This window comes from Podarcis pityusensis (assembly GCF_964106645.2).
Source record: "Podarcis pityusensis genome assembly, chromosome: 1".
Taxonomy (NCBI): Eukaryota; Metazoa; Chordata; class Lepidosauria; order Squamata; family Lacertidae; genus Podarcis; species Podarcis pityusensis.
Window position 1 is genome coordinate 46865687 of NC_138028.1, and position 16916 is coordinate 46882602.

Here is a 16916-nt window from a genome sequence, read left to right on the forward strand (position 1 = left end):
AAATTTATTCCACATTTCTAAAGACTACAAAATGTTTAAGAATTAATTCTACACAGAACTGGAAAACTCTCAAACATTTATTAGGGTCTGGTATCTAAATTGTAGGCAGCAGAGTGATTAGGTGCCCTGAGATTCTTTTTGCCACTCCTAAAATATACTATTTCACTTCTCTGACAGGGTAAAAGATAAGTATGGGTTCACTAGCTGGAAGTGGTGGCAACTTTGGTTTCAAATGAGAAAGCATTGAGTTTGTTACTTAGGAACATCCTGATTTGTGAAAAGGGTATTAGAAGGAAGCATAATGAAAGTGCAAGGAGAGGACAATAACTTGCAAGAATGGTTAGCAAAAGGTCGGGAAAATAGTTATCTCTATAATCAGAAAACTTGTATCACATATTTCTGCTGTCTGAGGTTATGTTCCCATTAACATTATTTCAATGAGACAAACTCAATGTGCTTTTTTCTTTCTTAAATGCAGTGGGAGCGAAGAGGACTCCACGTTCCTACTTCTGTATTACAACCTCATATTATTCAAATATGGATTTGCCTCACTGTTTCCCAAAGTGCACCTTTTAAGACAGGTGACTAACCTGTGGCCTGCTCAGAAGTTGCTGAGCTGTAATTCCATCATCCTTGGCCCTTAGCCATGCAGGCTGGGGTTGATGGGAGCTGTGGTCCAACAACACCTGAAGGACTACACATTAACCACCTGCCACGCAGAGAGAGAAGGTATACTCTTCAAGAAAGCAGAAAAAGAACTACCAAGATTGCTGTTGTTGGATCCTTCTGTCTTGAGAGACAATGGATAATGTAGAACTTCAACAAGATAGAACTTCAACAAATGGGATTCACTCTGTTGAAGTTCCTAGCTTGTTAGTAAAACAACAACAATAGTAGTAGTAGATGCAAATTCATGTTTAATTCTCTATATAACCATGTGTGAACATTACAGAAGGCACATCAAGTAACTCACACTGTTTGCCTAAGGAACTCTTCTTTCCTTATAAAAGCTGACACTGAAAGCATAATCTGGAGCATAATCTACACAAATGGCTTCCCTAACAATTGTGAACCCGTGTAAAGTAGCTCTTAATGAATTTTGGCAATTTTAGTCATACTAGAAAAATCCTACAGTGGCAGATTTAAAGTTGCATAAAGCTACTTCTCACAAATGTATTCCCACACAGTTAGATGCAACACAATACATGTTCTTAGTGGTAATTGCAACTCTAGTATGAATACACCTCAAGATGTCTCATGTTAAGACTCTGTTGCTAGAAGAGCAAACAACCATCTTGAGAATCCTCTTTTTTCCATTAAGCACAAATGCAATATAGAAGATGGGCAGTATGCCTAATTCTACACACTTTAGGAATCAATAATAATAAAAATTATGATTTTCAGTAATGATTTTTACAGGGTTTAAGGAGGTGAAGGTGTAAGGAGAGTGGTTTTTTTTAGTATTGCCAATACAGAGTTCATTTTTGTGTGCATCTCAAATGCTCACTAAATTATGATAGTTGAATACCACCCTACTTTACACCTAAGTATTACTCAGTGTAGACCCACTGAAATTATTCAACATGACTAACTTAGGTCTATTAATTTCAACAGGTCCACTCAGAGTAAAAATTTAACAGAATACCACGCATAGTCAGGCCTGTGCAGTACACGTCTTGAGGCCCAAGGCGTGAGTCTTGTTAGAATTTATAAACTCAAACAAAAAAGCAGCCAGTCCCTCATGGGGGTCCCCAACCAACTTAGCCCTCCGAGGCACGGGGCAAGTCTACCCAGCTCCCACCCACCCACTGGCTTGCATGGACCGGCCCATAGTGTCAAGCTGATTGGTTTCTATGGTCATTCCAACAGATCATGGATAAATTATTGGCCTACACACTAACAAATTTTACAAGTCTCTCTGCTAGTTCCATTTAAAGAACCAGCACTATCCTGATGACATTGTCTATTATTTATCAGGAAATGTTAAGAAAGACATTTTAATTGAGTCTTGCCTCATGAAAACAAATAAATGTGAAATAGGTATTGTGTAACTGAGGAAAATATTTTCTACCTCATAAAGGTTCAAAAATTAAGAATCCAGCAACAACAAGCATGATGGCTGTGGAATATCAAATGCCTTCCTGGAGTTACCCAGTTTAGTTCCTCTCATTGAGAAAACTTCTAAGTGGGTTCGACTTCCTTGAATTCTAGCTTTACAAAATAATCATACCACAAAACAAGAGCCTTGTGCCAGCATTTGGTTTAGTGAACATAAAACTTTGCTTTGTTTCAGTCCTCTAAATTGTTTAAAGACAACCTGAGACAAAATAGGTTTGTAAATCTATGGGTGTGGTCTAGTCATAAAGCCAGAGGTCTGAAAGCTTTACGGATGGTGATGCAGACTGCTGTAAAAAACAAACAAACCCGACTGTTCTGGTATGTATGTATGTTTATATGTTTGCTCTGCACTTTACTCTGCAATTTCATTCCATAACATTTGTTATACTTTTTCATTCTACTTAAAAATCTGATCCAAAGAATTCAAAGTATCTTTCCAGTCCTGTACCAGCACATTTATTTTTTCCTAAAACATCCTTCCTTTGGCATCCAGTAGCACACGGCATTCTTAAGTTTTCTTTATGAGCATCAAAATTACAGCAGTTCTTTAGAATCAGGTGTTTAATTGTAGACTTTTAAAACAGATAAAATTGTAATTATCGTTTTTAATCTTTTAAGAGGAATTTGAGATATTTATCCTTTGGTATTTGAGTCTTGATTAAGTAAGTTATTCTGCTTGGATTTGAAGCAGAAATCCTTGTGATCAATGAACCTGAATCAAGGATTTAAAACTGTGAATGGCTTGAGGGCACATATCGCATGTAAATGATTGAAAAATTAGATTTGCATTATCCTATTGGTAATGTCCTCAGAAGTTATGCTAATAAGAATAGGAAAGACTTAACCAGTTTTTGGTTTTTTTGCATAAAATTTGAACTCACCTACCTCACAGCTCTCAATAGCTTTCAGATTCAGAAGTAAGCAGACAGATGGATCATTCAATGCAACTCAATGAAACATTGAAAGATTTGACAAACTTAAATGAAAGAGCTAGTTTTTAATGTCAGTTTGTTAGCATTTTAGCTGACCTCAAAATCATTCACTGGCCTACTCATTTTGACGATAATGGGTTGGGGGAGAGAGACATGAACAGTGCAGTGTACACATGCGCAATCCAAAAAGATCACAAATGCATGCCGTAACAGCTCGAAGATATTGGTTGGTTGGGAGAGGAAGGGAAGGCAAAACAAAGCAATTCTGCAACACCATTGGGAGTGGGAAGCAGTGATCAGCTGCATGCATGTTAGATACAGTGGAACACGGATACCATACCTTAGGGGTGAGCCGATGAGCAATGAAGGAGGGGTAGGGTTACTCCCTGCATTGTGGCGGCGCCGTACTGCCTGACGCCTAAATGTGCTGCGCTCACGACGAACTGTGACCACCTCCTCACTGGCTTGTGCTGCTGCATCAAGACAGACCAAGTCAAATTGGAGCCCAGTCCAGTTATGTACAGAGCATCTCATGCTTTCCCCCACAAATTAACTTCCTGGCAGCAGAAGGAACAATTGTTCTGATTGCAGAGTTTGTTCACATAGAGTTTAAGTGTGGAATTATCATTTAAAAACAAAACAAAACCCACCAATGTTGTTTTATGTCTGCCTTTTAAAATATATCTTTATTTTAAATTAATTTTAAATGCAAAAACAATCTATACTTATATATTAAATTGAACCCATGAACTTCTAAAATGCACAATATGCTTTTCTGTATTAGAAAGTTAACGACTCTGAAGGAAGGTGGAAAAAAACAACCTTAAATCCACCTTGGATTTAGGAACTAAATTTAATTATTCTTTGGACCTTGGCCTTAAGTCCTTTTGAGCACATACAGAAAGTCAAAAGAAAAATCAATTTTACAGTTGTCCCTTTGCCTCCAAGAAAATAAAATTCTGTAGTGCAAAAAGCATGTGTGCTGCATTAGCAAGATTTTACAGCATGGAGCACAAACACTCACTCCATTTAGTTCCAAAACAATATGCTTGAATTGTTTTAGCAACCAATTACAAACATACTTGTTCTGGAAATGTATAAATTATAAAATGGATAATTTTTGATCAACGATCTGAATTGTGTTTCTTTTGATGATTTAACTCAATCCATCCTGGTTCCAATATGCTCAAGCATGACACATAAGCTCCAAGGGTCAGAGATTCCCTTCTGTTAAATCCTCCTGAATTTGTTTTGCAGGGAGATCAATCCAGCCTCCTTCCAATGGTGGGATGGATGACAGAAAATAAACTGAGCTTGAATTCTGGCAAGACAAAGGCACTGTGGTTGAGTGGTTCCCATGTCCAAGGAATCAATCAACTGCCTTCTCTGGATGGAGTTGCACTCCACTAAAAGGAACAAGTATATAGTCTAGGGTTGCTTCTCAATCCAGCTTTGCCACTGGAGGCCCAGGCAGCCTCTGCAGCTAGAAGAGCCTTTTACCATTGGTACAACAGGTATGGATGTTCCTGAATCTGGTAGAGCTTGACCCCAGTAGTTCAGCCATTAGTGACTTCAAGTTTGGATTGCTGTGATGTATTCTATGTGGGGTTTCCCTTGTGATTGATCCAGAAATTCAGAATGCAGCAGCACGGTTGGTGACATGAGTGTGACCCTGCCCGCATATAACACCTCTCCTCAGAGACTTGCATAGGTTACAGATTTGCTACTGGGCCAAGTTCAAGGTGTTACTTTTAGCATAAAAAGCTGTTAGCAGCTCAGGACCAGTTTATTTGCAAGATTGCCTTACCCCATATATGCCCACTCAATCACTTCAGTCTGTAGAACTGACACTGTTACAGGTGCCACTTAATATTCATTCCACACTTGTAAGAAACAGATATTTTAGTGCAGTGGCACTGAAATCTCTGTCTAGTGACATCAAGCAGGCAACTTCACTGTACTCTTTTCAAAGCCTGCTAAAAACATGTTTGTTTAGGCAAGCCTATCCAGATCTGTAGATGCTGACGTGTTTTTAGTTTACTGTTGATTTTAATTACATATTTGATATTTTTAAATGCCTGTTTTTAACTTCGTATTATTGACAATGTTAAACATTCATAAATAAAACCTCTAAGTGGTTTGCAAAAAATCAAGTAAGCAGGCAGTTTACAAAGTTTGTTATCTACTGTTCTATAAACTGACATTTAACCATAACATTACATTAAAAACGGCAAATGAATATCAAAGCATTATGCAAACAGGAATACACCCAATCCCATTTAACCATACATCACTCTTTTAAAGGAAGCCCGTTTTTCTGGATTAAAGCAAATCAGAGTATAGGACAGGGGGTAGGGAAGAGTGCAAAAACGGGGCTAGTTCAACTGGTGCTAAATCACGGTTTAACATTATGTCTGAAGACACCAGCAAGTTCTGCTGCAATCCTATTAATGAGTTCAGTCACCACTCAGTGCTGGAGAGCAGAATCCTCTAATGTAGCTCATCACTTTGAGATGGGACTTTATCTGATCAATTCATTAAGCACAGAACTTTTCAAGCACTGCCTATATTCATAAAAGTGAAGCACAGATTTACTGTTAGATCAAGATACAATTCATGTAAAGGCCTGCTGCTATAGTAGCTAGCTGTGCCGCTGCTTGGACAAAAAAGGAAAATCTACCAGTCATCCAAAGGGATGCAGTGTCATTGTCAGAATAGTGTTGAAGCTTCTCCTAGTTAGGTTGTGCATGTTCACTCTCCCACCTACTTCCACACAACAGCAAGCTTTCCACATAATTTTCAGAGAAGGAAGTGTATGCACTGTTTTACAAAACAACTGCTTGGTCCTTACATGCCCCCTTCCCATAAAATAAAATCTTAGATCACATGTGTCTCCATTGACTGACCTGCAAAAGTCATGGATTTGGTGCTTTCAAGATCAACTGTGAAGCAAAAACATTGATTCCCTCCCGCCTAAGGGATCTCTTCAAAACCACCATCAAATCATAGGTCATAACAGATGTCTTCTATGATTTGTTGGTGCATTTGTTGTCATCTAATGTAAAATATTCATGAAGATCTGCGCCTTAAATCCTTGTTGCAGTGGTGCTGTCATCTAGAATATTTACGGAGTGTCTACCAGTGTAAGTTCTTTTAATATCTTTGGGAGGACCCCACGAAAAATCATGCAAATTCAAGAGGATACATTTTAGTTCTAATGGAGCTCTATTTTACCCAGACCCCAGGAAAAGGAAAAGTGTGTCTCTGTCTGTCTCCTGGGGGCAGCCAGAAAGGAAGATACCTGAGTGTGCTCATGGCCATCTCTCAAAATTGCATGTGCATCTATAGGCCCAGAAAAATTTGTGATCCCTGCGATATTTGTTTTAGCTAATGCTATAATATAATAACTAAACCCTGGTTTTCTGTAACTATATAAAAAACCCAGATTTCTCTTGAGTTATAATGAATTCTTAAATTCAAGCAAAACTTCTTGTATCTTTCTCCCACAGGTAGCAGAAACTTCCAATTACTGAGTTTTAAGGGAAAGCAACAGGATTTTAAAAAACCATGACAGAACTGAAACACTAATGTGTTTTTACAAAAGCTCCAACTAATGGAGGATAAATAGCCAAATTAAGTGTATAAGGAATTTCACTTCAAGATGTAAATTAAAAAAAATAAAAATGACAGAGACAACATAAGAACATGATGTACTACACAAAGCAGGAATGGGTATTTGTAAGTCTCTCAGATGATGTTGGATGCCAATCTCACCAGCCCCAGCCAGTATGACAAGTGATAAGAGATAACAAGGATTATAGTTCAACAACATCTGGAAGATCATAGATTTCCCACACCTGGCATAAAATATGCTGTATAGGAAGCTGCAAAATAGGATTTTTAATATACCTTTAGGTCATTCTGTTGGTGTTTTCCCTCTCAAGGATGGAATGAACCAGACTAGCTTTAATTCTGCATGATCTTGTTGTATCTTGCATACAAGATACATTCCTTAGATGGAAAACAACAAAGAATTGTGGAATTCTGTACACGACTCCTTAGTGCCAAAGCATGTTTTTGTGGTGGAGCAATATACAAACAACATATTCTTGCCCCTCTGTATTATGGAGCTATTATTTCTAAACATCCCCATTGTACCTGCATAGAACCCTATATGCATTACTGATCAAGCTGTTCTTTGATGCCAATCATAATGAATCCAAGGTGGCTATGGAACATTAGGAAAGGAATTACAAGTTCAAACAGTCATTTTAATTATAAGTATTGGCATATTTTCCAGGCAGATACTTAACACATCAACTTGACAAAGCAAATGCATAGCCCAGTTAAAAGCTTTGTAGAGAAGCAGTGACAAACTTGCAGCTTCTGATATATTTATTATCAGTACACTCAAGGCCTCATATCTATTAGCACAAATGTGTGTTTTAGTAACTCTCTTCCAGGATCAGTACTATCTTCTATAGCCTTTGTCCTAGAAAACTTCTCAAAGTTCTAGATAACAGCGGCTTACAGTTTCCACTTAGATTCTGTACCAAAGCAAAAGTATGAGAGATCATTACATCTGCCAGAGAAAAGGATGTAGCGGTTGTTAACAGAGATCCTCTCTAGCCTTCCCATTTAATCTGCTTGTGCACTGCTTTGTTCAGAATCACACTGCAAAACTGTAAGTCTCTGTAAAGTCCTTCTGTCCCTTGAACATGAAAGCACCCTCTATTCTTGTACATGAACTTTAGGCAGAAAACCATCAAAAGAAGTAGCATGTTCAAGGGAAGGCATACATCAAAGTAGCTGACCTCTACATAACAAAAAAGCCAGGTATGTTGGAACAGGATTCACAATTTATGGAAAAGATGAAGCACATGAATGTGGCATTAGGAAAGCAAGTTGTAAACAGTCTAATTCCAGACAGTGAGGCTAGAAAAAAAATGAACACTGAAATATGAGGATTACCTTTGCTCTGTTTAGATTAAAGTATGGACATCTATGTAGGAAAGAATAAGTACAGCACTAGGCAGAGCTCTCATTAAGTCACAAACTGATTTCTATAAACCAGTGGCACCAATAGATGAGATTCCAGTAAGGATGTATAACCATTAAGGTCATAGATTCAGGTAGGTAGCCGTGTTGGTCTGACACAGTTGAAATATATAAAAAAATTGTCCAGTAGCACCTTAGAGACCAACTAAGTTTGTTCTTGGTATAAGCTTTCGTGTGCATAAACATACATAGTTAACACGGAGGGGAGACCTGCTGGAGATCAGGCACTGATGCTGACTTTGAGGAAGTGCTGGCCCCCCAAAAAGTTATGTGCATGGAAATACAAAACAGCCTGACTTGCGTGTGACTGCAAACGAAACCAGTGCTTAGCCCAAGCTCTCAGGGAGTTCATGGCCACTTCACTGCTGCCGGCTTGTTTTGCTGCTGCGCTGCGCTAAGCTGGGCTCGTGGTTTAACTCTCTACAGACTAACTGTGAACTGTAACCGAGGTTTGTTCTTTGTTTATAGCTTGTGGTTTGGCTGGGGAAACTGAAGCAGAAGCCTGGGTTCAAATTACACGCTAAGTCAAGCTTAGCATGGCACAGCAGCAAAATGACCGGGGGGACAGGAATAATCCTTGGTATCCTTTCAAGGCACAAGTGAAGAGAAGCAGAAGCAGAAGAGAGAATTTAAAGCAAGTTTGGCAAAGGAGCCAAAACTTCTTTTCTGGGCCCTCAAGATTATACTTCCCATACCCAACTTCTTGCAAGGTTTTTGTCTCCAGCCAACCAGGCAACAGAAGGGCACAGAGCAATAATTTCACCTCACATCTTGACAAAGAATTCCCATGTTAACTGGCAACAATATTTTCTAGTTTGCTTTTAGCAGCTATGAGTGGTAGGGTGGTGTATCCAATGTTTGTCAAAGTAACCATTACTGATAGATAATCAATATGCCGCTTGATATCTCCATATGAGGATGTATAAATTAATAATTTGTTAATTTACTTCCACAACTAGAATTAACAACGATATCCAATTGATTTCAAAAGGATGTAGGTACACCACAAAGTGTATCTGCAGTCTTGATTCTATCTTGTCCAATTATAAGACTCTTCTTTCACAGATTCATAGCGAAGGTCTGACACCATTCTGAAGTTTTAAAACAGGCAATGAAATAGTTCCTCTCTGCTGCATGTAATGCCACTATCTGTAAACTACTCTTCTGTGCCAAGTTAAGTATGTTTAACTGTCAAGAATAAGTACTATGTAAATCCCAATCATTAGTCAGTTATTACCCCTTGTAGGTCAGGAGAGGACAACTTGTGGCCCTAATTTCAAAAGCCTTCTGCAAGCTATCAAGTCAGAACTCTGACAAGACCAATCCATTCCTGCCCCAGCTACTCTCTGAGTAGTCACTTTTAGCTCTGGCCCCAGTCACTTTCACCAAGTGGCCTCCAACAAATTACTCCAGAGAGTATGTGGCGCTTCACAGAAAAAAAAAGTTGCCTAGGTGTTTACAATGAATATCCCAACTTTGTTTCTAGGTTATTGCATCACATTTGCCTGACACAGACATAAAACCACCCAAGTTCTTAACCATGAGTGGGAGCACCCTATGGGCTCCTGCATAACTTGCACACTTCCTTTCTTTTCTGTTTTTACATATGAATTGCCCCTCCCTATCACTTTTGGAGCTAAAGCTGGTTAGTACCACCTCTGTATCACCGTTAGCTCAGATCAGAGTTTTCAAGCCCATGTCTAATCATGATTAAAAGGGAAGCAGTACACGAGACAGAGGTATTCTAACTGTGGTTAGATTAAGCAGTGTGCCGATCAGAGAAGTGAAGGTTGAACACTTGCTAATCCAAATTCAAGTTAATCTCTTGCTGGCATTAGATGGGAAGCAAGGAATAACCTGCTACAAAGGCATAATAAAGGCAAGAATGCAATCTTAGATGAAAATTAAGCATGCTTGCATCACTGATTCTCACAATGCAATTTTATGCTTATTCTTCATAAACTATTACAGTTGTTTCATAAGATAAAATAAATTATTCTGCCCAATATGCTGCATTCAGGCTTAACTTTAAACACACTCCTACAAAATACCAAACATCTGCTATTTGGTAAATTAAGCAAAAAGTGAACAGTTCAACAAAAGCATTCATACAGTTTCATTTATACATACCCATGTCTTGCAGGAACTCAATTGAAACAACCAAACAAAAGAACATGGGATTATTATTAAGCTCACAGGAGATTCCCATGGGCAAGAAGCAGTTTTATAAATCAGCATCTCCATATGGGGACTGCTGCCATTTGTGTGGCTGTTGCTCAAACAGGAACACACTTGATTATATAAGCTGGCATCTTTAGGTACAATCCTTACGTGAAGGCGCATGAGTGTCTCCCATAAGCTCCTAATATACATTTGAAGGGTTGCAAGAAAGAGCAAAACAGCCCCTATGCCTACGGACCAGTCCTCTAAGACTGAGACTCCGAAGAATTAAGTTATTTTTTCAACCTCTACAATAACAATAAAAAGTAAAAGAAAACTTGAGTGGTAAAATCTGAGCCATCGCTTAGCCCAGGACTAGCAAAGACTAAACAAAGGAAAGATATAGCTCATGGCATACTTTAAAGATGAAAAAGCACGGAAGATAAAGAGCTGATCTCAGTGCCTTCAATGAATGTAAATCCACTTTAGCAAATTGTGTGCACCTTCTTTAGGCCTACTTTAGTATAAGAACTACTCCAATAGGCAATTCAGAAGGTGAAAACAAGCTCAGTTTTACATTTAGTAAACATAAAATGAAAGTGGAAGTTACATCCAACAGTTTGATGGTGATATTAATCCTAGTGCAAATAAGTGCTGTTCTGGATATGAAGACAAAGCTACACCAAGGCCTAATTCTATGGTGCACACAGATCGGCCACACTAATAAGGTATGAAGCCAAATTTTACAGGGAAGATGATCAGATATATATATATAAAATACCACAATTGTAACTATATTGCACACTGATTTGTTACTGGATGAGGACTGCAAGTACTTTCAACATTAGGCTATTTTGTTAACAGTAACTAAATTATTTCAGGGAAAGCAAAATTATGGTAAGTAATTATGCTAGTTAAACCATCCTAGAAGGTTGCACATACACATTTTCTTCAAAAGGTACCATCCTTTGAAATAATGTTCGGTTGAGACAACCACGCAACTATTTACAAAAGCGAAAGAACTCTAAATAATACTGACAGGAAGCGATCTTGTAGTATTGCACAACAGAAAATGATCCAAGAGCTACAGAGGCTCCATACGAAGGCATTAGCTTCATAAACAGAAAGCTGGAGTTCATTACAATGGAAATGGTGCTATTAAGAAAACAATTGCAATGACTAGCAATGTTACATCCAGGACTCCGATTACTTACCAACACTTCCCTGCTCCTGCTCCTCCCCTTCAGCAAAAATAGTCTGGTTTGGTAAGCTATTCCTAGAACGAGTGACTGATTCTAGTTGTGAAGCCCTTCCCAACAGAGATAGCTCATCAAGCACCTCTCCCTCTTTGGCATCCAAATCAGATTTAGAAGTTGTTAGTTGTTTTATGGTATCTGGCATCATTAGATTTGGATCGTTCAAGCAGGCTACAGTACTGCTATCCAAGCTTAATACCCTGGTACGACTCTTGGCACTGTTTGCGCTGGTAGTCCGTCGTGTTGAGTGCTTTTTGCCATTTGCCTCAGAGGCCAGGTGGATTTTGTAAGTGTACTCCAAGTCTGTGCCCCTCTCTTTTGCAATATATTTGGTCTTTAGGGCATTGTACTTTCCCTCAGGAGACTGGCACGAATGGGAGGTGGTGCTGGACGAGCTATCACTGCTGAACTGGTGGGCTGACTGCATGCTTGAGGTCCTGCTCAAGTCACTTTGATCACTTGAGTCCTCGTCATGACAAAAAACTGCACTGTGGGGTTTGGTACCAGAGACACCTCGGAAGGAAATATACTCCTTGTGTCGACTTGTGTCAAAACTACTAGCCCGTTTTTTCCCTGTCCTTCTCCTGCTGGACTTGTGAGCTGAAGCTGTTCGGTGAATTAAGCTACACGATTTGGGCCGTACATCCCCGTCCTTTTGCTTTCCTACCATCTCCTTACAAGTTCTCGAGTCAACCGCAGAAGATTTCTCTTTCTGCTCATCTCTTTTCTCAACCGTTTTCCCAGGAGGCTGGTCTGCTTGTGTCGTCAGTTCATTTGCGTGAGGATTCTTATTTGCTTCTTCTGAAGCAGAGGTACTAAGAGCCCTCTGATTGTGTACCTCCTCTGATGCGTTCAAACTGCCTTGCTCTTGAATGTTACTGCCAACGCTCATCTCTACTGCAGTTCTTTCGCTACTAGTCCTTTTGTCAGTAGCAAAACTACAATCATCAGAATCAACAGAGCAGTCCTTTTTCTTGCTGCTTTTCTTCTCCTCTTTAGGTGACTCCTCATGCTCCGACAACACACTTTCTATGTGAGTGGAGCTCGTCTGCTCACTTTTGTAGCTGCTGACAGTACTGATAGTATCACGATCAGTGCCACTACAATAGCTCTCCGTTGAGCCACTACTTCGAGTACTGAGGCTTCTTAGACTGTCTATACTTTTGTCCGCTTGTAATGATTTGCTCTTGCAGCTTCTGGCCAGCAGCTGTGGGCTGCTACATTTCAGAATATCATCCAGTTGAAAGACTCCAGAAATGCAGGAGTTCTCAGCTAAGGATTCTTTGGATCCAGATCGAGGCTTGGAAGCTTCTAGTTCACTGACAGGATCCAGGCCTCGCCTTTGCTGATAGAGGGGAAAGTCGTTCAGCGAAACATCTGGAAAAGCAACAGCTGAACTAGAAGTCCTGGGCACCCCTCGCGGCCTATGGTCTTTCCTATAGGAGTGCGAATGCAAAGGCACAAGAGAAGCCATTTCAGTGTCACATGCATTGGACATAGATTGATCTACATGGTGGTTGTTAGGGAGGCACACTTTGTCAGTGCTATCCCGTGGCAACTCCTGTGCAGATGATAATGATGGTTGAATGGACACAAAGGAATCAATGGAGACCAGATGGAATGCCTTCCGATCAGCTGCCAAATCTGTTTTAAAAATAAATAAAAAAGAAAGTTGTATAGGCATGTTTGCAAATTAAGCTAGTTGCTTTATGTTTAGTAGCTCAAGTGCGGGCAAAGAAAGCAATCAGTTTGATTATATTTTTGTAAATTCCTACATGAAACAATTGCTGTTTGCTTGTTCACATTTAAACAGTGGTTATAAAATGTTTAAAATATATTCCCTTTTCATCTAACATGTACACATAGCATTTACTCTGGTGTCCACTATTAAATTACGCAGAGACAGGATCACTTTTTGTAAGTTTCCACTACATAAGCAAATCTTATTTGAGAAAAGATCAGAGCCCATCAATGCAGTGCAATGAACAATGGTAACTAAGGTGACTGTTCTATTAAATTAAGAGTAGTGTAGGCGATAAGTCTTTCTCAAGCATTATATTCAGGGTACAACTCTGTCTGGGGTTCTTGCGCACTTTCCCACTTATTGTGGAGGAAATGGACTGCACCCACTTGAATGTGGTTATCTTCCAAACTACCTGCGCAAATAAATAAGGTACAACTCAGTTCATTTGTTATATTCCCCTTACAATTCACAATATGCCACATCCAAGATTAACATAAAGTGGAGTGTTCTCCTTGGAATGCAATGCCAGAACAGACATAGTGGATGTTGTTGTGCATGCTACTTTAAGTGAAGATATCAAGTCCATTTTATTTTTGAGGGATTTTTTTCTAATACAGAAAATGCATTAGACAATGAAATCAAATAATGGTTTGGCTGCAAGTTCATCTTTTAGGGGCCTTCTTTTCCACACAATTCTAGTAGTGTTGATTGCAATCAACTCTTTTATTTGCCATGAATGATAAATTAGTTCAGTCTACATTTTAAATCAAGCCAACCATATTCATTTCAGTCTGGCTTCAGGCCTAGGTATGGTAGTGAAACAGTCTTGATCACCCTGACCCATGACCTTTATCAGAAGAAAGGCAGGGAGAGCACTACCCTCTTGATTCTCTTGATATCTCTATATACTCTGTTGAGTATAGGGGGTGCTGAGGTCTAAACCACTGAGCCACTTGGGCTTGCTGATCATAAGTTCAACAGTTCAAATCCGCCCAACGGCGTGAGCTCCCATTGCTTTGTCTCAGCTCCTGCCAACCTAGCAGTTGAAAAGCATACCAGCGCAAGCAGATAAACAGGTGGTGGGAAGGTGAACGGCGTTTCCATGTGCTCTGGCTCTTGTCACGGTGTTCCGTGCGCCAGAAGCGGTTTAGTCATGCTGGCCACATGACCCGGAAAAGCTGTTTTTAGACGAACACTGGCTCCCTCAGCCTGAAAGCGGAGATGTGCGCCACAGTAGAATTTGACTGGACTTAACTGTTCAGGGGTCCTTTACCTATTACCATTGTTGAGTATGGTACCTTCCTTGAACAACTTTGCGGATTGGGGCACTGTTTTACAATAATTTCACTTCTATCTGTAGGGCAGGTGACAGAGATAGCATTGAGGAACTACTACTCAGACCCATGGTATTTCAGGGGTCCATCTTGCCCCATGCTGTTCAACATCTATATGAAATCACTGGGAGCTGTCATTGGAATACCATGCCTTCAGTATGGAGATGACACCCAGCTATCTTTCCATGCCATCTGAATCAGGAGGGGTTCACGTGCTGAATCAGGGTTTGGAAAAAGTGATGTGCTGGATAAGGGTCAATGAACTAAAGGGGATCCTGTGAATCAGTTTCAGGAACCAGCTTTAGATGGGGTAACCCTCTTCCTGAGAGGTATGCAATCTGGGGACATTCCAGCTGTTGGTGGAAACACAGGTGATCTGTGGCAAAGTGAACTTATGCCCAGCTAAGGGTGTCTCGTCAGCTATAGCCATTGAACCTCTGTGATTCATGCTGATAACTTCCCAGAAATTTTTATGCTATCAGCCAAAGGTCTGGATAAATAATCAGTGTTTCCCAAACCTGAGTCTCCAGTTGTGTTTGAACTACAATTCTCGTCATCCCTGACCACTGGTCCTGATAGGAGATGTAGTCCAAAAACAGCTGGAAACCCAAGTTTGGGAAACACTGCTATACATGTTATTAATAATAATAGGAAGAAGAATCATTTGTGCACCTACCTAGAGCGTACAGAACATGTGGGAGAAAAATGTGAATCAAAATACAGCTATCAATCATATTATGCACCTCCAAATTTAGGGATGCTGCTTTGGTTCAAAAAATACATTTAACACAAAAATGCATGCATTTTTTTTCCTGGGGAGCCAGGAAAGCATCCAAAATGCTTTATCTTAGAGGAAGAATGCATATAAAATGTGCAATTCAAATGCAAAATGTTTGTGCATTATTTTAAAAATCTGTAGAAAACAAAAACAAAACTGGACAGACTTATGACTTGGCGCATGCAAAGCTAACTTAGCATGGAAATAAGTCTGATTTGTCAATTCCAGCAATTCTTCACTGTTAAAAGTAACATGCATCACATTGATAGAAAGCTTAAATAATGGAAGCATTAAAGCGATACAAGGTAGAGATCATGAAATAAATATTATTTCATGGATATTGGATACAAATTAGGAAAGAGAGAACAAAATGTTTGGGGCCAGATCAAGAGGCAAAGCACTGCATTTACACAAATATATAAACAAGCCCACAGATAATACCCTCCCTGCCATCAAATTAGCACATTTTTCCTGACTGTTTTCAATCTCTTCTATTTGCTTATAGGAAGCTTTGTTCAGTGACAGAACTAAACTGTTGATATACATATTAAGAAGCATTTATCTAGATAATTAGTAGTGGCTTTCATCACATACAATTAATCTAAGAACAGTTGTCTATGTCTTTGGTCATGATGTGCATTCTGGTAAGTGAATATGTGGACTGGCTTTACAATGTCTGTACCGAGATCAACATACACTCAGTTCAGCAATTCCCACTGTTGGTGGAGGGGGGAGAAAACAGAAATGTATGTGTGTGTAAAAATATATTTAAAAAGGAGAAATCAGTAATGAGTTGACTTTCTGGTGAAGTCTTGTGTCACAACAGAAAGAATTGTGCACATCCAATCATTAATGTTGTATGAATGTCATGTTAAGTATATAAGCTTACTGAGCAAAAAAATGCTGCAAACTAGAAGCCTGTGAAAATGCCATATGGTCATGTGGGAAGATCTCTTCATTAATTCTGTTCCAGATAAACTTTAAAGAAACTCATCAGTGTTTCATTTTAACTCACTGCAAACCTATGTCTATAAAGACTAATATTCTATGCATATGAATCCATGGAGGAAAGCACAGTAAAGTGCATCCTTCACACTTTGCCAGAAAAATAGAATAGGCGTTAGAAAACTTTTAAAGGGTGCTAATTTATTAGAAGGGGTTCACACCATCAATTTGCTTATGGAACGGATTTATGATGCATGCTTAAACCTATCAATTGGTCACAGCACAATATGCAACTAAACCAATAACACCATGCAAAACCATAATTTCTAGACAGTGTTCATCTTGACCTAAACAGCATCTCAAAGCGCTTAATATACGACAGCTTGCATAACAACATAATATGCCTTACCTTGCTCCTCGCTCCCTTCTTTACAGAGACTAGAACTTTGGCCAAGACTCAGACTGATATCATCAGAAGTCTTTGCAGTGTCTGTATCACCTGCACATCAACAGAAATAGTGTGTTAGTTTACAAAGCTGTATCCTGCAAACCTAATAAGAGAATGCGTCTTTGAGGGGCATTATTTCTAGC

The 16916-nt window shown here is 39.3% G+C and overlaps 2 protein-coding genes across 2 annotated transcripts in view; one reads left to right on the plus strand and one right to left on the minus strand.

The window, feature by feature from the left end:
• LOC308463436 (uncharacterized protein) overlaps positions 1-16916 on the plus strand; it is a gene marked incomplete at its 5' end in the record, with an annotated part of 341915 nt that overhangs the window by 120819 nt on the left and 204180 nt on the right. The gene's annotated exons all lie outside the window — the stretch shown is intronic.
• The window catches only part of PCNX1 (pecanex 1), a 77936-nt gene that overhangs the window by 40715 nt on the left and 20305 nt on the right, over positions 1-16916 (minus strand). The window contains exons 5-7 of the mRNA XM_080981374.1: positions 16735-16824; positions 11483-13168; positions 3391-3523 (exon numbers count right to left, since the gene is read on the minus strand). Of these exons, the coding sequence (XP_080837500.1) occupies positions 3391-3523; positions 11483-13168; positions 16735-16824 (1909 nt within the window). The remainder of the gene's footprint in view (positions 1-3390; positions 3524-11482; positions 13169-16734; positions 16825-16916) is intronic.